The 22,264-nt window shown below is 42.7% G+C and overlaps 1 protein-coding gene across 1 annotated transcript; it reads right to left on the bottom strand.

Moving 5' to 3' along the window:
* Positions 1-20: 20 nt before the first annotated feature.
* On the bottom strand, positions 21-21,006 carry kpnb3 (karyopherin (importin) beta 3). The gene is made up of 26 exons (XM_083893222.1): positions 20,905-21,006; positions 18,432-18,512; positions 17,675-17,867; positions 17,456-17,558; positions 15,954-16,050; positions 15,690-15,794; positions 13,947-14,069; positions 13,727-13,847; positions 13,557-13,644; positions 12,845-12,951; positions 12,275-12,399; positions 12,070-12,159; positions 11,705-11,878; positions 11,405-11,623; positions 11,211-11,294; positions 10,964-11,096; positions 9,757-9,878; positions 9,585-9,681; positions 8,947-9,119; positions 8,714-8,825; positions 5,026-5,081; positions 4,814-4,936; positions 3,844-4,063; positions 3,526-3,754; positions 3,303-3,444; positions 21-936 (listed from the first exon to the last, which is right to left on the bottom strand). The coding sequence occupies exons 1-26, from the start codon at positions 20,980-20,982 to the stop codon at positions 850-852; spliced, it is 3,282 nt and encodes a 1,093-aa protein (XP_083749348.1). The 5' UTR covers positions 20,983-21,006; the 3' UTR covers positions 21-849.
* Positions 21,007-22,264: the final 1,258 nt, after the last annotated feature.

Below are 22,264 nucleotides of genomic sequence, written 5' to 3'. Positions count from 1 at the left end.
AATTCATTTCTTAGAATCAAATGGAATTTTATTGTTGATAATTTCTGCAATTCCATCACATACCTGCAGGAGGAGTGAAGCCAAGTTTAACGCATTGTACAAAAACTCTTTTCGTTTCGCCAACTTGCTATGTAAGCAGTAACCAACATTGTAACCCTTCACGAACCGTTCAGTTACCACCTATGTCCGTCAGAAATAAAAGGTCAACTTGTCCAGACAATGATGGAAATTTCCTAGCTATTTATATTTTCTAGAGTTAGCCACATGCTGTTTACTTTTGAAACAAACCCTCTTTGAGGCTGCTTCCCCCCAGGTGACACTGAGAACAAAAGAAATAAAATAAGAAAGAAAAAAAAAAAAAGAAAGAAAATTAATTCACAGGAGACGGGCAGTGATTGCCTTTGTGTGCATTTTCACCTCATTCAGTTGCTCAGTCCATTAAAATGTCCTCGTCCCTTCATTTCCTCCGCTGCGGCCGCTCTGAGTCTGACTGTCCAATGACATTTTGTGTTGGGGCTGCATGGACACGACGAGACCAAGTCAAACATCAGGGAATGGCTGGGGAAACAAAAACGTCTGGATAGAAAACGTGGGGACAGTCTTTAAGTCAAAACATCTAATGTCCTCCATTGTCGTCAATGAACATCCAACTTGCTCCCAAAGTCCTTTGGGGATTTTTGGGGTGGTGGTGATGAGGAGGGGGTGAAGCCAGCGTCCATTCACACTACAGATTAGAGCTGGGAGGAAGAAGAAGAGGGAGTTGTATGGAAGAGATCCAGGAGCTCGACTTTTCATCATGGGCTTTTTTGTTTGTTTTTAAAGACCGGGGAGGTGGAGCAAGCGTTGAGCTCAGGCAGTGTTCAGTAGGTCCTGTATAGCTTTCTGCTGCGTCTCGTTCAGCGTCGATACACACTGTGTCCATAGACCTGCCGACACCTGGAAGACACGACACTCCAGTCAGTATCACAGCTTCATCACTATATTTTTTTGTTGGCAATCAAATCAAGGCCTGACTTTGTTGGTGTTTTTTTGCATAGATTTTGGCCAGATGTTTTGAAGTCTGTTCACTCTCCCGCATGAAGTCCATTGAGAAAATCTGTGATTTTACATGACAGCACACAGGAGTTGTTGATTCACTACTGCCTCCAGAAGTGTGTTACTTTTCAACTTCGGTGTTCAAAGTCCTTTGTGTCACTGAGGTGAATCTGAATAAAGTGACCACACGAGCAGGTGACAAGCAGCACCTGTGTCCATGCAAATTTAACATGACAATTTTCTCTATGGATTTTGGTGTGGGGAAAGTGAATTGTTTCTTCAAACTAGGGTTTCGAGTCAGAAAAGGCAATGCCAAATGTTTTCAAATGTGTAGTTTTGACCACAAACAAAAAATTTTACTGGTTGCGTTTCAAAGAAAAGAAAGAAATCAGAAAATATTCATATATAAGAAGCTGAAAAATCTTATAAAAATCTGACTTTGTTTATATATATATATATATATATATATATATATATATATATATATATATATATATATATATATATATATATATATATATATATATATAGCCCCAAAATAAGAGCAAAACAACAACTGACTTTCAAGAAATACAAGCAGAAATATTGTCTTACCTTTGCTTTTTATCAAAACAAAAAGACCCCTTCTAATGAAGAACTACACTTTCCAGCATGCTTTGGGGACAAATCCCGGTCTGATTGATCATGTCAGAGCGACATTAGATCGTTCTGATTAGAGGGCGAATGTCCGCCAAAATGCGTCATATGCATTTATGTCCTTTTGACTCGCTAATGAAGTGATTCACACGCATTTGGAGACCGGGGTCTGATTCTACCGGTTTAGACGTTTAAAACGAGCTGTCAATCACCCTAATTGACCAAGGTAACCCTGGATTTCCACTGGACGCGGAACGACCGCGGAACGGCAGCGGCGCGGTCGCCGTTGCAAATCGCTTCCATTCTAATCAATGAGAGCATTCCCACCGGCCGCGCTGCGGAGCGTCTCAGCAGCGGCCCAGAAGCGGCTCGCCGCGCCGCAGCGCTATCGATAGGAATCAGTTCTATTTTTTCCGTTGCCGCTGCTGAACCTCGTAAATTTCAACGAAGCAGATCGCACCAGACAGGAAAAGCGACACAGAATCAAAGTAAAACATTTCCGCCCCCCTTTCAAAATAAAACGCAATACGCAGGTAATATCGCCTGTCACAACTTCACATCAACAATACGTCGTCACCGCTGCTGCCAGGTAAACAGTCAATTAATCAGAGCGTCTCAGAGAGTCATAATGTACGACAAGAGACTGATTGTTGAAGTGGAGAAACATAAAATCATTTATGACACCAGATCAACAGTTCTTCCACGTCGGAGAATGAAAAGAAGCTGTGTTGTTGTTGTTTACTTTATACACACAGTCTATCGCTGGATCTCGCGAACTCGCGTCCGTTCGAGATTATCGCGCGATCTTCCGTGATTACCGCCGGCTCCCAAGGCTCCGCGCCGCTGCCGTAACGCGCCCGGTGGGGATTGACGCTGGTGAGAGGACGAAGCAGAACCGCGCCGCGGCCGTTCCGCGTCCAGTGGAAATCCAGGGTAAGCCAGAGCTATGGCGCTGCGTAACTGAAGGTGCTGCAGAGCCACAGAGTTGTTATTACGCAGTGCACAGGGAGCATCGATTTAAGGCGAGTTATTATACTTTTTCTTTTTTTTTTTTTTTAAACAAGTTCTTTTTAGACCTGTAGTGACATATAAATAAAATTAAATTGGTTTTTAATATTTGGTACCTAAGAAATCTCAAATGGCACAGATGGTGCCAAGCTGTCACAAAAGTGAGAACGCCCAGACATCTCTTTACTAAAACCGCTGTAATTTTACTCTGCTTTATTTCAGCAGCATCAGACTTTGCACAGCTCATGTCCACGTTACATGACCTCCATGTGTTTTTAAGCTCCTACTGCATATTTTAAAGGTGATATTTGCTTTAAAATGCAATATTTTTTTAGGCGAGAGAAAAAAATCCTTCAGTTATGCTGTGTTCCATGTACATTTACTCTGACAGTGACATCTACAGTGAAACTTACACCTCTGGTGGAATCTCACAAGTGTTATCTTTATTTTGATACCAAGATAATCCACATAGAGCTTGTAACTGCATAGGTTTACTCTATTTAGTTTGGGCATGTCATTTTCGAGCAGGGACTCCAAAAAGAGGGTCAGGGAAGAACAGGTTAAAGCACTTAAAATTGTTGGCAATTAGTTAAGCAATTGTTGCAGTCCTACGTAAAACTCACCTGTACTTGACGGATAACATTTGCAAGTCGTTTGCTGCACGCATCTTCGCTCTTGACCGATTCGTTTGCGACTCCATCTGCAATGATGAGGAAAATTTTGGGGAGGTTGGCATTGTCTGGTCCGAGGACGATGGGGTTGTTGCTATGGAGAGAAAAGGAGGCGTCAGGTGAGGATGGGGAGGACTTTTCAAAAGAGCATACAATCAGGTGGCAGCTGCTCTACCTTTCGATGAGGTCACACAGAAAATCAAATGTGTGGACAGCCTCCTCTTTGTCCTCGAGGAGTGGCAGCCAGCTGAGCCAGTGGGGGAGGATCTCATTGACGTTGGCGCACTCGGGTCGGAACCTCATTACCTTTCCTACGGCAGAGATGCAGTTCTCTGTGGCGTTGACGTTTTCCTTGGCACGAGAGTCTGCCGTCTGGATGACATTGACCAGCAGGGGGAGGGCCTCTGACAAAGAACACAAGGACAACATCTGTGCATCAAAGCTACAAAGAACCCAACAACATCCTCAAATGAAGAGCAGCGTCAGGTCGTACTTGTACAGAACTGGCTGTAGTTCTCTCCTCCGTACTGAGCTGCCACACCGACGCCGTATGCTGCCGCCTGCCGAACCTCAGGACTGTGGTCGCACAGTGACTGCAACATCGCTGGCAGGAAGTGATCGGCGTATTTGAAAGAAGTGGGGCTGCAGTGCTCCAGCACGTCGTCAAAGATGCACAGACCCCATTGTCTGTCTGCCCATGGCCTGCTGGGACACTGAAGACAACACCTCAAGTTAGTTTGTGCTTTTCTTATGCTGCGTTTGTCAGAACTCCGAGCTGGGTGTGATGTCACCTCCTCGTTCACAGCATTCCAGAGAGAAATCAAACCAAACCATTGATGCTGAGCTAGCCATACCAGCCGATAACATAGTACAGTGTCTTGCACACACAAACAAGCACAAATTTAACAGTACCATTACTGATGTAACGTACAATAAATGCATTAGTGCCAGTGGTTTTCCCAATACAGCCCAGCTACTGTAGACAAATGTAGATTTTTATAGATCTGTTAAATGTGTTCTTGTTGATCCACTGCTGCCTCCATCAGTAAGTTAAAATGTGTTACTTTATGGATGCACAAAAAGTGTATCGGCCAATATTGGCTTTGAAAATCATTCATGATATTGGCAAAAAAACAAGATCTACCTAGATGACTACAACAGTAGGCTAAACAGGCCGCTACATCCTTCACTTCTATGCTCACGCACACACATTTTTTCTGTGGACTTTGGTGTCGGAGAGTAAGCAGTTAATACAAACTTCACTTTCTAGTCAGAAAAGGCAGTCCAACACTGAGATCAAGTGGGTTACATAATCTTTCGAGGAAAACGTAAAACTGAAGGACAAAAAGAAAACCATTCGTAGCTGTATCTTGTCAACAAAAAAAAACCCTCAAAATCTATATGGCGAAACCATGCATGGCTTTAATTTTAAAAAAGAAGGAGCATTAGTTGGTCGGACTTACTATTAGCTGGACGATGAGCTGCAGCAGCTGTTCAAACCAGGGCAGCACCTTCTCTTTGTAGCTGCTGAAAACAGAGTGCAGGATGTCCGACACTTTGGTCAGAATGTATACGTCGTTCTCGTCCTGAGAACAGATGGTGACAAGGAGAGGAAAGTGAGGGGAGGCCATTTTAACATTTACTCTGTTGCTTTGACCATCATGGGAATATTTACCTCATCTTGTAACGTTTCCTCCACCTCCTCGTCATAGTCTTCATCTTCTCTCTTAGCTGTAAGAAATAAAGCATTTCTGTGAGGATTTTTATTTCCAGAAAACATCTTGATGAAAAGGGATACAGGGTTTCCCCCAGAAAATCTGCTAAGGCTGGTGGTAGAGCCTCTCGGGCAGCCCACTGGTGGCTCAGTGTTTTTGTAAAAAACTAAAAAAATTATGACCATTATGTCAGAATTGTTAATAAATATCTACACTAACAAATAACTAAAACAAAAATAAAAAAGTGGTAGTGCCCCCTCATATTCCTTATCTGGTGCAAACAGACAGCCCTTTCATTTCTGCGCACCTCCCCTGTTTTGTACTGTACTCCTCTCCTGCGCCGTGTCTCTGTCTCCATGCAGGCTCTCTGTATCCAAGACTGGATCATTTCTCTACATGCAGCTTTATCCCTACATTCAAATAATTATCTTTATGATGAGGATCGAGTACAGTCACAATGAAGTGCAGGTGATCCGAGTAGATCTTAGTAAAACGTGGTGACTGACTATGAAGAGCAGAGCACACTTTTCATTATTTTCACTTTGTGGTCTCAGTCTTTGTGTAGCAGACGCTTTAGCTGTAATTAAGGGAACAACAGATGCATCAGATGAGCGGATGTCCTTAGCCAACTGCTCAAAGAGAGATAATGTTCTCTGGTGTGGAATGAATGTCACGTGGAGTTCATAATCTGCACCGCATGCAGCCAAGTTTCGCTTTTGCGCAAAGAGACTTTCCAGCATTTGATAGGTGCTATTCGGCCGCCAAATTATCGGTGCATCCCTAAATATAAGACCTTTATTGACAAGAACAATGGAACCGTAATAATGACACATTTGATGGTGCGACATGGGTTACATGGGCTCCATACAGCATCTCCTTGTGTAAAGTATGCTGAATAGTTGAACGATGCACAGTGACTGCAGCAAGATGTTGTAGGTCTTTGGAGCTGGTCTGTGGGTTGACTGTGACACCATCCTTCGCCTCACAGGTCGCAGTTTATACTGAGAGCTTAAGGCTGAATCCCAATTCCACCCCTTAGCCCTCCCCCTTCCCCCTTGTTTTTGCGCGTTCATGTGAGGGGTAGGGCTGTCTCATTAGGGTTAAGGGGTAGGGCCAAGCCGTAGGGCTACGTAGCCCTTGAAACGAAGCTTCCTAAGGACCACACTTGAAACGGAGGGCTTTGAGGAATTTCCCAGCTTCCGCCACGTCACCTGTCAGCGAAGTTTGAAAGCTGGCCGTGCAAATGTATTTTCAGTATTTTAATTACGACAGTCATGTGTAATGATTGTATTGCGGTCTTCTTCAATTGTCAACGGTGTTTCTGAATCACTCGTCAAGTTTGTTTTGAATTACTAGCTAGTCGTAGCCGATGCTATCCCGGCGTTCCTTTCGTAAGTGGTTAGCTAGCTGCGATCGCTATTTTTTTTAACATTAACAAATTGTGCCGGAGTGCACAGTTGCGTCTTCAGGACAGAACAGCAGATTCTGTCCCCGCTCTCCTCCGCTCTGTCTGCAAGCAGCTTTCTCCCTCGGCACCGTGTGTGCGTGGCTATGGTAATGTCGCGGGTCTGCAGTCGCTGTAACTGTATGTGAACACTCCTCACGTCAGTGTCGCCGCAGATGTCGTTGGTTAGCAGCTGACAGTCGTAAAAACTGAAAAATAGCCCAGGCAACAAGCATTACTTGTGAGGACGGCATTTTTGGATTGTTACATCAACAAGCATCGCATCGGCTAGTTGATGTAGCAGTCCACGAGCGTCAAGTCCGGACGACGTGATGGAGGTGTGACTCATTTCTTAGGGGAACGTTTGTACCCCTAGCTCCCTCAACTCTGTTTTAGGCCAAGGGGAACTCCGACAAAGGGGTAGGGGGAAGGGGGAGGGCTAAGGGGTGGAATTGGGATTCAGCCTAAATCTCTGCATCTGTATAGATAGCTTTCTGTATCCTACCCCTAAACTATGATGTTGAACAATCATTGTTTTCAGGGGCCTCATGTACAAAGTTGCGTCCCGTTCAGATGTATGAAACCTGAAATGACCGTGGAAATGTGCGGTGCCCACGGCAACTTCATGGCTGGTGTACGCACGTTTCTACAGCTATTGTTCCTTTGGCGACACTTAGTGGTGATGCTGGGAAAATGTTAATAATGTGAAAACAAGTACTCATCAGAGTGATGTGCACATAAGAGACACACTTATGAACAATTAACACCTTGCAAATGGTGCAATCCGACGTGAGCGAGTATTTAGTGAACGCGAGGATTTATTTGCAAAGGATGATAATTGGCTCATAAGCCGATTTCGGTCAGGAGTGTGCCAGTCAACCCTGAGCCGAGCCACGTCAGCTGTGTGGGACGGAATCATCCGAATGTCATCCAGCTTCGTCAAACTCCCATACAATGCTGTTAAACAGGCCAACATTAAAGCGCAATTTTCAGTGAGAGCCGGTTTCCCTAATGTAATCGGAGCTATTAACTGCACACATATTGCCATAAAAGCGCCGTCACAGAATTTGTTTATGTTAATAGGAAACATTTTCATTCCATCAATGTTCAAATCATATGTGATGCGCAAATGCAGCTAACATCGTGTAAGGCATGTGCGCATTCAAATATCATGTTTTTAGGTTTTCTTTATTTTCTGCTGGTGAATTAAGAGCTACAGAGTGTGTGTGTGCGCGCTGCTTTACAGACTCACGCACACGCTCCCACTCGCGTCTTTTTTTGTCAAATTTATCCCCGTTGACAGGGTACCAAACCAAATATTCCTGCGCGTTTTCATTCATTCACTAGAATCTCTTGCTCAGACTGTGTGAAATTCCTTTACTTTCCTTTGTTCAGTGCGTTATTTGATCAAAGATGAACCGCAGGGCCTATTTAAATTGATTTGCATATGTAAATAGGGCATGGACAGGGAGGAGTTTGGCACCTCTGCATGTTTGCTCAATTCCACGTTGATTTGGGATGTACAAAGGGAACGTGCTTGGATCCATGCGTACGCACACTTTGATACATCTGAATTTATTTGTGCGTACGACATTTTCTGGGTTTTGGCGTACGCCAAGATTTAGTAGGAAATCCACGCAAGTCATTGTACATGAGGCCCCAGGTCATTTGAGAGTTGTTTTGTGGTTCCCATATTGCCACTCTTCAGAGAAGATGCAAAGAGGAGAAACACTTACAATTGGCCTCCTTAAATACCCTTTCTCATGATTGGATTCACCTGTGTATGGAGGTCAAGGGCCACTGACGTTACCAAAACAATTTTTAGTTCCAATAATTAGTGCTAAATGTATTGCCAAAGTCAATCAAATGACAAGGGTGCCGAATATACCTCTCAAATATTACTGTGTTTGTCTACTATACGTTATATTTAACTGAAATTTCTTATCCAAACAACCAATGATTTATAAAGGAAACTCACGAAAATGTACAGGGGTGCCCACATTTTTACCACTGTATATTCTATATTTTACCTTGTGTCCTGACTGGTAGCCATGATTTTACTGTGGCTGCCAAGTGCACAGCCATGTACAAAAAAGAAAATCAGCCTGAGATGGACTGAAGTGCCGACTGTATTGATGCTTCAGTAACGTAACCAAAATAGGGAAATAATTATCATCTAAAATGTGCAAAAAAGTGAATTTTACCCTGTCTGAGCCGCTGGTTCTTAAAATGCTCCTCCAGTTTTCCTTTCAAGATGCCACTCAGCTCATCAAAATGGTCTTTGTTCAGACACCCGTCACCCATCAACTCGATACACTAAAAAAAAAAAAAAAAAAAAAAAAACCCCACACACACACACACACACCCCCCAACAGTCAGATCACAAGACAGTGACATCAATTTATTTTCGCCACACAACAAAGTACTCCATAGTTACCTTGGCGAATGAGTGCATGATTTCTGACAAGACGTCAGAGTCCGGCTCAGTGCCGATGGCCTTGATGAGAGCATCGCACATGAAGTGCCACATCTGTGTGAGATACTCTGGCCCTCGAACACGGGCGCACTCTAGCAGCAGGGGCATGGACTCAGCTGCCGCCACCCGCACACGTGACACAGTTATGGAATTATCAGAAATAAGCCTCATTTCCCAAGATCCTATTGACATGCTGCTTTTATATTGGCTATAGGGCCCCCCCAATACTATACCCATCTACTACTAATACTAAAATACAATAATAAATATGGAAAATTTAACTACATGGTTGCATAATGGTTGGTTGTCACTATCACGACGGCTACCCGAGCCGTACAGTGCCTCGTCTGTGAAGCAGATGGCAAAGAGAATTCTTCCAGTCCCCAGATCCTTGGTGTGCTGAGTGGAGGATGATAGCTAGCACTTGCTTTACACATATCACCATTTCTAGCCACTGGAGGATCATAGGCAGGCTAGGGGAACTCATCTTAATGTTAAAAACAAGCTGAAAGTGACATTTTCAAGCCATAGGACCATTAAAACAAAAACATTATTTGTCCAGCATTAAAAAGCCAAAAAGACCATCAAGGAAAGGATATCATCGTGGAAGTAGAACTTGAGGAGAGGCACCATCAGATTCACCACCTGCACCGTGTACTCCACAAAACCCTCTTTCAACTCTTTGGCATAACACACCTGGAAAAAAAGGAATATTTTACTGACTGAACTGTTTTTCCATATCCAACTCATTCATGCATCTCTCAGACTCACCAGCATCTGACAGGCAGTGGCTTTCTCCTCCAGACCGGCCGTCTTGATGCCAAAACTCTGCTGATCTCCCAGGTTGACAAACTCCCAGCCCTCGTCTTCCGATATGTTCTCCATGTCCTGGGCTACAAGATGGTTGGAACACAGTCATCATTTTAAATGAACTGCAAAGGTCTTTTACTGGTTATACTTCTTTTTTTTTATTGCCTTTGACAGACACGGATGTGGGGCTGCAACGATTAGTTTGACGTAATCGTTTACGTTTTTAAACGACATGCCATTGTTGTAGTAGAGCTGTTTAAAGCAAACTGTTGCTTGCAAAGCTTGCATTCCACTTTTTTACCATTATCACTTTTGAAAAATTCTGCCAAACTGCTGGTGTCTTTGACATGGATGCGACAGGAGGACTGACTGTAGCCTAAAATGAAAAGCTCAAAATTCACATCTAATTAATGGCAGCGCTAATTTGTCTGTCTCTCATTAGCCACAGAGAGACAACAACCCACTTGGCTGGACTAAACCAAAATAGTGGAAAACAAGGGTGGGGGGGGGGGGTGTTCTCTGAAGACACACCGTTACCTGTGAAACACAGGTGCTCTAAAACACCCCCATTAGCACTTGGTACTTTCCTCCTAATGAAATTCACCATATATATATATATAAAAAAAAAAAATTGTCAACCAATAACAATTATTTAGGTCGAGCCAGACTGGTCGACCACTTGGACTTTACAGCCCTTATAGATCGGCCGCTATGAATTAGCCCATTGTCAGCGATACCCAAACTAGAATTTTATTAAATATGGGATCGGTGCATCCCTCCTCATAAGGACAGTGACGATACAATATAAATACATTGTAAAATAAAATATAGATAATATCTGGTTAATTTCTTTTAACATTAAATTAAGGATATTTGTGTTAAAACAATGAAATTGTAATAAGAATGAAAAAATTGTGTAAGAATGATGGACTTTAACATAATTTACAACATTTTATGTATTTAATAAATAATATTAAGTGCTTTTCTTTAATATTTTCAATATAATAAATGATGATCAATGCAACAGTCTTCAAAAACCAGGTAGTCATCACAGATATCTTTCACTATGATATGACGATATCCAAAAACACCATATCTTGTCTCATGTCAGGATATATACAGAATTTTGATATATTGCCCAGTCTGAGCTACTTGGTGTTGAGCTTACTGTCAAGGAGAGCCACTTCTGGCTTGATGGAGGCCGTCTTCATCAGAGGGCCCATCACCACTGGCAGATACTGCTGAAACTCCTTCCCCAGGATCTTACACATCCTGGCCCAGGCCGAGATCATGTACGAGATCTAGACAGACGGACACACACAGAGACAGACACGCACACGTGTAACACATCAGAAAGGATGAAGGAGAAACAAAACGTATTGGGAGAATGGGATTGGCTCAAGGGACATTACTACCTGAGGATCATCATCCTCCATGTCATTAAAGTCTGTCTGAGTCTTGAGGAGCAGCTGCATGACAGCAGAGGCATCTGGCATGAACTAATGACAGAAGAGAAAGAAGACAATTCAGATGTGAGAACAGCTCAAGCATCAACATGCACAGAAATTAAAATGCAATTTAAAATCTCTAGACAGTTTGATCATGACACCTTGTCTTTGCCAACGGCCAGGCCGATCAGACTGATGCACTCGATGGTTTTGCCGCGGAGCAGCCGCAGCTCCTTCTGCACTGCGTTTTCCACGATGTGTCGGAGCGATGGCATGAACAGGTCATAGTATGGCACAAATTTCTCCTCTGCCGTGTCAGCCACTGAGGCGATGGATGTCACCACCTGCTCCAGAACCAGTTTGGTGCCTCTCTGGATCAACTGGCAAGAGAGAGACAAGCCATGTGAAGAAAATGCCAGACCAGTTGACCATGGTTTTTGTTCTCTTTGATTTTTTTGTACCTCTTGCAGCTTGGCAACCATAATGACATGAAGGTGCTGAACCAAACTGTCCAGATATGGGACGAGCAGGGATTTGGGACAGTCCTCTGTGAAGTTGATGAGGGCGGCGGCAGCGTGAGCCTGCACTCGGGGGTTACTCTGGTCTTCCATAGTGTGAAGCAGAGCTGAGATCACCTAGAGGAAAACACATACATGGTCAGATGTATACACTTTGCCATAGTGCGTCTTTGCAGGGATTAAAGCAAGAAAAGGTAATTTGACAAAAACCTTTTCAGGTCAAATCATATTCCCCAGTCATCTATGAATCACACCACAAGACGTGCAACTACAAATTGAATGCATCACCAAACTCATATCATTCATACCTTATCGTGGAATTTCTTTTGAAAGGTTGGGGCAAAGTCTGTAGCCATCTGTCCAATAGCATTGCAGGCAGCATAACGGACCCTTGGATGCTGAGGGGGAAGGAAACAACTCAACATCACTCAACACTTAAAACGTGCCATGTACACAAATCCTGTTAACTTCAGGTACAAAAAAACAAAAATCAAACCCCAGCCTATTTCTTACAGGGTCGGAGCAGAAGAGGAGGACAAAGCTGACAATCTCTTGCAGGATGGCTTCCATCTGCTGGTGGCAGCCTTCACCAATGGCAGACAACGCCATCAACCCGGCGTGACGGTACTTCCAGTCAGCTAACAACAAACGCACAGGTTAAACTCATTCTAAACCCCAAGCACAAGAGCTAGTGAAAACCATGCAGGACTCAGTGTTGAACTACAGGGAGCTGCTAACAAGATGCATTCTAAGGCTCAGAATGTCATTCATTCTGCAAACACACATGACGTCCACCAACTGCTGCTGCCACCTTGTGGAAACAGATGAGCCATAAAAGTTATTCTAGTACAAAGATGTTTTTTCTGAACGCAAAAATTGATAAAACATACATTTTGTATGTTTTTAATATTACAAATTGTCACGGTTAATAATTAACATTTTATAATCAAGCAAACAATGGAATACTCATGTCCATTCTTAGTTCACAGTGAACACATTACAACATAATGCATACACTTTAATGCAGCCATTTCAATGGATTCCATTTTTGCTTCCATTTGTTAATGAGTCACTTTTACTTACGGTTCTGCAGCATCTGCATGATATGCTGTTTGATCATAGGCAAAATGATCTTTCCCCCCAGACCACAGGCAATTCTGTCCAGAGCGCTCTCCCCAGCCACAGCGTTACTGATGTGCGAAGAAATGCATCACAATCACACACAAAGTACATGAACACATTTGCCCTCCAAAAATTAAACTCCTTCAATGGACCTTAATACAAAAATGTGGATATTTTGAGACTATAGCCCAATATACGAGATATTGTTTCTCTGGGCTCATGAAAAGCTTTCTTTTGAGACATTTATGCTTCTCAAAAGGACAGCGACAATACAGTGTCCATACACTCCAAAATTAATGAATGAATCTACTTTTCATGATTTGTATTGCATGCTTAAAATACAGTTATTACCTTTCAGATAATACCTGGTTATTTCTTTGGCTTTTTAAATGAAGAATATTTATGCACGTTAAAAACAATGAAATTGCCTATAAATATGAGAAAATTTCAAAACAAATAATTGGACTTAATTTATAAATTGGTGGATTTCCCAAAAAAATTAATATGATCAATGCAAAAGCTTTCAAAACCAGGACAGGTCATCACAGATACCTCATCACAATATAAAAATAAAAATCTTAGACCATATCTTGTCTCATGTCATAGATCTATTGATGAATTTCCCACCCATCCCTAGTACAGAGGATGTACTGATGATAACCCAGGGCTTTACCTGTCAAAGTCATCGTCCTCCAGCTCATCAGCCATGGCCCACTCGTCGTCATCTTCCAGGTCCACCATCATAGCCAACATCTGGGGCACTGAGAACACAACAAAATGTCTGAACCGCTCCACCAAACATCTTTAAGTGGCTTAATATTAGAAGAGACCAAAAATCCTCACCACACTGAGCCACAATGGGAGTGTGTTTCCTCAACATGGCCGCTGCGGTCTCTGATAAGGTGACGATAACTTCCAATGCCAGCTGCCTCTGCATGTTGCTCAGGTTGTTGTCGGCACACAGCTGAGGAGGACACATGAGAAGATATTTTAAAGAATAACAAAAAATTTGATAAAAATCAGTGACGGGGCACATTGTACCATTATGTTCCTCCCAACTCACCTTCAGACAGAGCTGCAGAGTGGCCTCCAGGTTGGGCCTCAGGTATTTCGGTGCTGTGTCTGCAATTTCCACCAAAGACTTGAGCACAGAGTCATCTCCTTGGTAGCAGGACTCGTTTACTGACTGATTGGCAACACAAGATAAGGTTAGGGTTGTAAGTGTATTGATAGCAAGACGATGCTCAATTTGATCCCTAACGATAACTTCACACAGTTTAACGTGAGGTGACGTGGGGCCCCTTTAGGGAGGTTTCCTACTGAGATGTCATTGCAAATCAACCATTGTTGTTTAAGGGGGACGGGGATGCAGCTGCTCACTGATGCATTTAGGGAACAGCCCTCAGGCTCCGAGTGTCGGGGGCCCCCCTATCGGCTCGGGCCTAAATGCATCAGTGAGCAGCCGCATCCCTGTCCCAACAAGGGTTGATTTGCAATGACACCTCAGTAGGAAACCTCCCTAAAGGGGCCCCACGTCTCCTCACGTTAACCCGTGTGAAGCTGAAGGAAAATGAAGAGGAGTTATCAATCAGGAAGTTAGAAGAGGAAGAAAAAAGAAAGAAAGACACAGTTGTAAGTGGCGCTACTGGCGCAGATAATGATATAAGCATAACATTAACAGTCACTGTCTAACTAACGGGGACACAGACAGCAGCTAACATTAGTGTCAGAATGCTAGCTGACGCTAACGCTATCTAAGCGCTTCAAAGGTGCTGATGAGGAATTTCCTGCTGTGGGTTTAGTTCCCGCAAGAAAACTATTTAACTTCTATACTTTATATTTTGTTTATAATGTGAGTTATTTACAGTGCAATGTATAGTTTGTTTTTTTAAAGTTGTTTACAGCATTTTATTTTTCCTATTTATATTGTCTAATGTGTTTTTTTTACAATGTAATTGTTTTTTTTTTTACTAAGTTTGTATAGGTTTTACACGTTATTTACAGTATTTTATTGTTCTTTACATTTATATTTTCACATACTTTATTTATCACTCTGTTCCTACAACAATATAAAGAGAAAGTTTGAATTTTTTGGGCATATTTACGAATGGTAATTAATCCACAGCTACCCTGTGATTAATCTGATTAAAAAATGCTCTCTCTCTCTCTCTCGGCCCCAGCTCCCGGCAGTAGCTCGCTGCACAGTGGAAACTGGCACCATGTTCAGTGGTAGTTTAGTAACCCAAGTAGTACTGTACTGTGTAGGAACCGTGGTGTTTTGGCACCGCGAGTGCCACATTAGTGTGCAACATTAAATTGAAACTTTTTTTTAAATTTAAAGTTTAAATCACGCATTTGGATGGGTCTTCTGTCCGAGAGCACAGACAGTCAAATGACCTTAAATTTGTGGAAGGATATTGTTACCACGTTACAAAAAGACAATGGTTTTTGCCATAGGACGAAAAAAAAAAAAAAAAAAAAAGAGTGATCGCTTTGTGAGGGGCAAAAGACGAGCCGAGATGTTTGTCCCAGTACGTATAACACAGAGACAGACCGTAATTTTGAGACCAATGTAAGCGATATGTGGATATGTTTACTGCTGTTGCTAGGCAGCGGACGTTTATCCAGCAGCACAAGTTGAATATTTTGGTTGTACACCCCCTGCCATTGAGGCGAATACTGCTACGAACAATGCCGCGAGTATAAACGCCTCCGTGCGTGCCTGTAGGGCGCGAACTGTCTGCGTAGCCCTGCGTCACATCACACGCACGAGTATAAACAAGGCTTCGCAGTCCTGGCATCTCACCTGCAGGATTCCTGGCAGCAGATCAGAGAACTGCTTCAGTAGAGCCGAGTTGCTTTCGTTGGACAAGATGAAGGATGCTGTTGCGCGAGCTGCCAAGGTACGAATCTGCAGAACAATTATTGTAGAAATCAGTCGGGTGGACAATATCAGAATCTGAAAACTATTCAATTAATTTTACTTATTTGTATAGCGCCAAATTACAACATACACCATCTTAAGGCACTGTACATAAACTACCTGATCTGCAACCATCTCAGCTCTTACCTGTGGGTTTGCCTGGTCCTGCATGCACTGAACAAGCATGCGTTTAATGACCTCCATGTAATGTTGCTGCTGGTTGCCAAAGATTCCTGGAAAATTCCTAAAAATAAAAAGGACAATAAAATGAAAGACTAAAACATTTAATATACCCACAAACTTTTGCTTGAATGCGGAAGTCGTAGGGGTGTCATGGTCACAATTTGATTCTTGACCTTTTTTGTCTTTTAGTGCCAATTTTAGACAAGGAAGTTCAATTGAGGACGGAAGACTTGCCTGTGTTAACAGCTACACATGAATAACATGGCTTACACCGTGGTTTTCTTTTGGACAAACAATGTAGACGAAACTGGGGGGGGGGGGTTACTATTACTTAGCAGCAGCTTCGGGTTAGCAAGAATAGGTAACTGGTGGTTGTGCTACAACTACACTGTTTATTTTCATCTCTGGCACGCCTGCAGGACGTCACACTGCGGGGTGTGGTTTAGGGTTGGGGCCGATCCGATCCAGTATCGGGTTCCGATACAGACGTAATTGACGGATCGGAAATCTGTACAGTTGGATCGGAAATTTCCGATCCGTGTGTGTGTCTGCTGAAATGTCTCCACACAAGTGATTCCCTGAATGCTCTGTTAGCTGGCTGCAAAAAGTGGAATGGGTTTCCTGAACTGAGGCGTGTCTCGATGAGACGCGGAGTAATGATGCACGACTCCGTTCAGGAAATCCATTCCATAGTTTACAGCCAGCTAGCAGGCAAGCATGATTGACCAGGAGTTAACCAGGAAGTTCAGCTCCGCAACCTGCAGCCGAGCCGACGTAATCCCAGCCGTCCCCGTTTTAAACACCTGCTCGCTGAGGAGAACAGTTCTGACAGCGGCATAAAAGCAATGAAAATCACACTCTTCCAAACCAGGGTTCACGTTAGCTGGTATATATGCCGTTTATGGCTGTTGTCACGTGAATTTAGCTGGCGAAAAAAAATATCGCCGGCCAAAATGTCCGGTGAAATCAATGATTAACACGGAGACGCTATTTATTTATTTAAAACGCCGGCATCGCGTTGTGTTTGGAGATTGAACATTCACGGCTCGTCTGTTCGTGTGTGTCTGTGACTACGTTCGTGTGTGCGCCGCTATACACTCACTGTGTGTGTGTGTGTGTGTCGCCAGGGGTCTGTAAAGTCGCTGTAAACGTTGTAAAAGTCGTACATATCACACTTGGCTGTATAAAGGCGTTTATTAAAGTCTTATAATCAAAATGATGAAATTAAAGCAAACAGAGCATCCATATCGGAATAGTATCGGAGTATCGGCAGCTATCTAAAGTCAGATATCGGGATCGGATCGGAAGTGAAAAAAGGTGGATCGGTGCATCCCTACTGTGGTTAAATCCTCATTTCCACCTTTGCTTTCGAAGGTGGAGATCGTAACCTTGTTCCGATCGACATTCAATTTACAATTGAGATCGTGACACTCCTAGGAATTAGTGAAACCGTTTCTGTGGCTGACCAGAATATATGGAGCGCAGCCTCTCGCAGACCAACGTTGTCTGAATTGACGGAGTCGAACAGAAATTTGAGCACCTCTGGCCACTGGTTAGTCCCATCATCATCTAAATTAAAAGATATCAAAATCAGATTATTGCAGATTGATTGATTAATCAGACAAACAATAAATTGGGGTCATTTAAACATTTCTGCTTGTAAAAAAAAAACCTGTGTTGATTACCAATGAGGTTACGGGACAGCTCAGCTGCAATGTCGCAGATTTTCTTGCGGATGTTTACCGCGGTCTCCAGTTGGATGCAGGTCAGCAGCTCCGTCTTGATGGCCGTCTGCATCTCCAGGGTCAGACCCGGGAAGACCTCCTCAAAAGACGACGACAACAGTCGCCGCAGCAGCACTGCTGCCATCTGTTTGACCTGAGTCAGTGAAATATTTGATTAATCGCCATGATCCCACCGTGAACCCCGACTTAAACCAAGTCTGTGACTGAGATCAATGTCAAATCACAAAATATGCAGCTGCTAAAAGTATAAGGAGGTGGAGTGAAGACCTGCAGCATCTTCGAGAGGCTAAATCAACTCTCGTATGGCCAACCACCTATCCGTCTGCTCCCATTTCAAGAATCTAAAAATATCAGCCTCAAGGAAAAGGAACGAGGGAGCATAAGCAGCTGCTGGACTTGGGGTAAACACAATGGCACTAATGCCAGAATCGCGACTCATGCGTCTTCATGACAGGCTGTGGTACCGGCCTGTGTGTGACACAGTGAGCAGGTTGCAGAAATGCAGGCAGGAGGTGATACTGCATGTACTTTACTTTACTTCACTAGTCCTGTACTTGTCTGACATGAAACATTCTTTGTTCTTGCTGTAATGAAAAGACCATGGATAATGCACAGCAACATGGTTAATGGGTACCGTATACGTTTGACCTCAAACGTCAATTTTAAGCTGAAGTATGGAAAAGCATTTTATACGAACCTCCTCTGCAGCAGATGCATCTCTGACGGCCTGCAGCAAGAATGTGATCTTGTTGGCGCCTGGGATGGTGTCATAGGTTTCCTATAAAAGACAATTGTGGACAATGTTGAGGACAAGATGCAACTGCAGCTTGAACATACGAGCATCTAGGGCTGGGCGATATCGAAAATGTATCGTTTATGCAATAAATTAAAAAAAGAAAGAAAATAAGTCGTTTTTGGCTGTGTGTGTGTAGGTATGCAGGCTACCGGTATGTTCATGTCTGTTTAAGATGCTCGGCTATGTACAGCGTGTGAAGTCGTGCGACTCCATGCCCTCCATTCTGAAACAAAGAGGGAAAGAGACAGCGAGGAAAGACGGCGTGGCTGCTGCTGCGGTAGCAACGTTGCCAACTGGGCGACTTTCCAACTCCTCCTAGCAACTTTTCTTGGTCAAAAAGTGACTAGTGACAAATCTTGTGAGTTTTTCTGGTGTTATTTGAGACTTTTGTGGTGTTTGGGGACTCTCACAAGAAAGCATGTATCCCTCTGCAGTTACTCTGCTCAACAAGTGGCGGTGCTGCAGGGATCCCCGCCCCCTCCCAAAGCACTCACAGGCAGTCAGTCAGAGCAGAGAGGAGACCTTATGGTTCATTTATCTTTATCGAGGTGCGCTGCTCAATATATCGTGATACTGATTTGAGGCCACATCGCCCAGCCCTACGAGCATCACAGATTTACAGCTGTCACCGGTGAAAAATCCTTTTATTGCAGTTGCAGAGAAATTGCATTTTGCCTGTAATACCATGCAATGACATAAGCCGAAATAGATGCTTCAGTTGGACTGTCACCATATATCCATTTAAAATTGAAGTGCATTTTACAGTGAAATCGGTCTTGCTTGTCATACAAATCGGATCCCATCGGCCATGAACTGTACTCATTGGTGAAAGCATAATGTATTCGAAGCCATATAACTGACAGACTTGTTAATGGATATGAAGTATGGATGGCTTAATGCCCCTTTTTCATGTCCGATATGACATCACAATGTTGAGAATCGTTTGATGCTGATCCGATAGCCTTCACAATATCTTTTAAATTAATTGAGTTTATGAAGTAAAGTACTAACCTAGCCAAAACTGCTATTTTAATAACACAATGCCTTAACATCATAGCAATCATTCAGTTCCAAAAGGCAAAGTTAGCAAGTTAAAAACGCTCATTCATCATCATCATCATTTTCACTTTAATATGTTTTTCTGATATTTAGCATTGGCTCATCCCTAATGGATGTTTATATGGTATATAATCAATAAGCAGTCTAAAAATGTAGCAAAGTAAAACATGTGGGTATCAAAACTACTACTCAATAAAATCCCTAATATTTAACGTTACTACTCTTTCACAACATAAGCCACAGTGAGACCAAGACCAGAAATTTCCATGTAAAAAGACACTATGAAACTATGATCATATGAAGTGATTGACCACAATAAACAGCTGTAACAGCGATACATTAACGTTAAGTAATTTATATAATTTTATCATTCAGTATGATAAAAGTTGTTTAAACTACTACATCCCATCTGGACACCCACAGATGTTAATAGGCCTACCAATGGATTAATTCCTTCTCTGTGCGTAAGAAAATGGGCAGAGTTTCTACACAGGATGAATTCCAACGAGATTAGCTGCGCGACAGAAAGTCTGTGTTGGGTAAAAAGGAAACGCTGACTGGCGATGAAAGGAGGTGTGTGGCCTTCGTGTGATAAGATTCATCCAAGTCTGCGGCTAATGGGGGGAGTGGTAACAAACACAAGATTTACAGAGACGAGATGCTAACGAAGGTGGGGTATAAAAAGAAACGAGCGTGTATTATTTAGCCAACATACTTTCACGGTAATTTAAGGCCATTGCCAAAACTGCCAACAACTGTCTTCCGAAGAAGTTGCCCAATTCCGTTGCCATGTTACCGACCACCACTGAAAACAACGTAGCTTTAATTAATATACGCATTTGAACTCTGGTTTATCTTTGAGTCACCCAAACGGGCTATCCAACGCCAGCTCACTGGCTAATGAAACTGGCAACACTTAGCATCTTGCTACTTCCTGTACTCCACTTGCTAGAATACTAGCGTCATGTCAGCTGGGGAAATGAGAGTTGTGCCAGCAATTTCGCTGTCATTCACACTCGTTTCCCTCCCCACAGGCATACTTACACACATATTGTCAAAACTATGCTATTATCAGTGAGGTCTACACACCCTCATAACTACGCAACATGATGGTGGTAGTTAGCGTTAGCCGACTAGTACTCGATGTCAGCCTCACACTGCACGTGGACTCTCTGAGCCTGACGTGAATGCTTACTGCGCTGCGCGCGCGGCCGGGCTGGCTAGCTAACAGTTAGCTTTCGCTAATCAGACTGTATCGTTTCCGACGGTGGCCGACTCTGTGAGCCAAGAAAACAGCAGCGCTTCGTTTTCTTACCTCTGCTTGTTTCCTGATGGTGTTGTCAGGACTCATCAAGTTACCCAGCAAGAGGTAGAACTGCTGCTGCTCCGCCATTGCAGTGAGATCCGAAAAAGACCAGGCGGGTGAAGAAGCGGTGAGACGAGACCGGCTGACCCTGCTGCTTCGGTCACACAATGATGCTGTCGTCCCATTGGTTTGCTTTATTGACTTTACTCACTGTTCATTGGACTAAGGGTCTGGAGCCAACGCATAACATTGGCTCACGTGGATTCCCAGCGGCTATTGGATGAAGTCAACATAGGAAAGTGAATGTGTTGTTGCATTGTAACTAACCAAAGCGCGGGAAATGCAAGGAAGAAGCCATACACAATGTATGGGAGGAAAAAGTAACTAAGTATAATTACCTTTCCCCAGTATTTTATCAAAAGTAAACTTTAATACTCAAATGGTTTTCTATTTCTATATGTGTTACATTTCCTTAAAGGTGCAGTTTGCAAACTTTTGCAACATTTATTCTTGAAATTGCATGTTGCAGCTGAAACATATATAAATATAAAGGCTCATTCTGGGGAAATTTAAAACAACAACTTATACTATCAGGTGATTGTTCACTTATACATATTTTCAAACGATAAGTATTGTACCTTCATTTTCTGTCAAATGAAAATAATTTAATCTATACAGTATGTTATATGCTGGATCTTTAAACATGGTATACTTTTTAACTGCAATTCAGTATTTTGTTATTCTGGACTTGATGTGGCTTTTTATTCTCTAAATATATATTAATGACTTGTATTTTTTATATATTTACACTGTTGTTTTATCCAAGTTTCATTACATTTTATACCACAACACAAACGTAGTATGGTCTCTAAAGGGACATTGGGGCAAAAAAAATCTGTGTCACTGTAGAAATATAATATACAGTTATAAAAATGTGTTTGTGTTTCTGACATATAAAATGCAATACTATTTAAACATACTGGGAATTATTTGACACTCAATGGTAGAAATGAGTGTTAATATTATTGCATAACCGTCAACGATTCCTACAATTCTCTTTTTTATTTATTTTTTTCCAGACTCGTTTGCACCAGTCTTGTCACCAAACCCTTGGATTACGTTTGATGGGGATTAGCCATGATGGGATGTGGAGCATAGTGCCCCACTAGATGGCAGCCAAGCTTTATTTATTGATTTATGTAATCCATCCATTCATCTTTCCATCCATTTTCTATGGCTATCCTCCACATGAGGAGCTGGCATAGGTGGGATCACACCCTGGGCAGGTCGCCAGTCTATTGGAGGGCCAAAATACAGAGATGCAATGTATATTCCCAAGCATAAGCAAACTAAGTGGCTGTCCCAAGTG

The sequence above is a fragment of the Microchirus variegatus genome (assembly GCF_963457635.1).
Source record: "Microchirus variegatus genome assembly, chromosome: 1".
In the NCBI taxonomy this organism is placed as follows: Eukaryota; Metazoa; Chordata; class Actinopteri; order Pleuronectiformes; family Soleidae; genus Microchirus; species Microchirus variegatus.
Note: the sequence above shows the minus strand (reverse complement) of the source record. Positions and strands in the feature narration are given on the sequence as shown.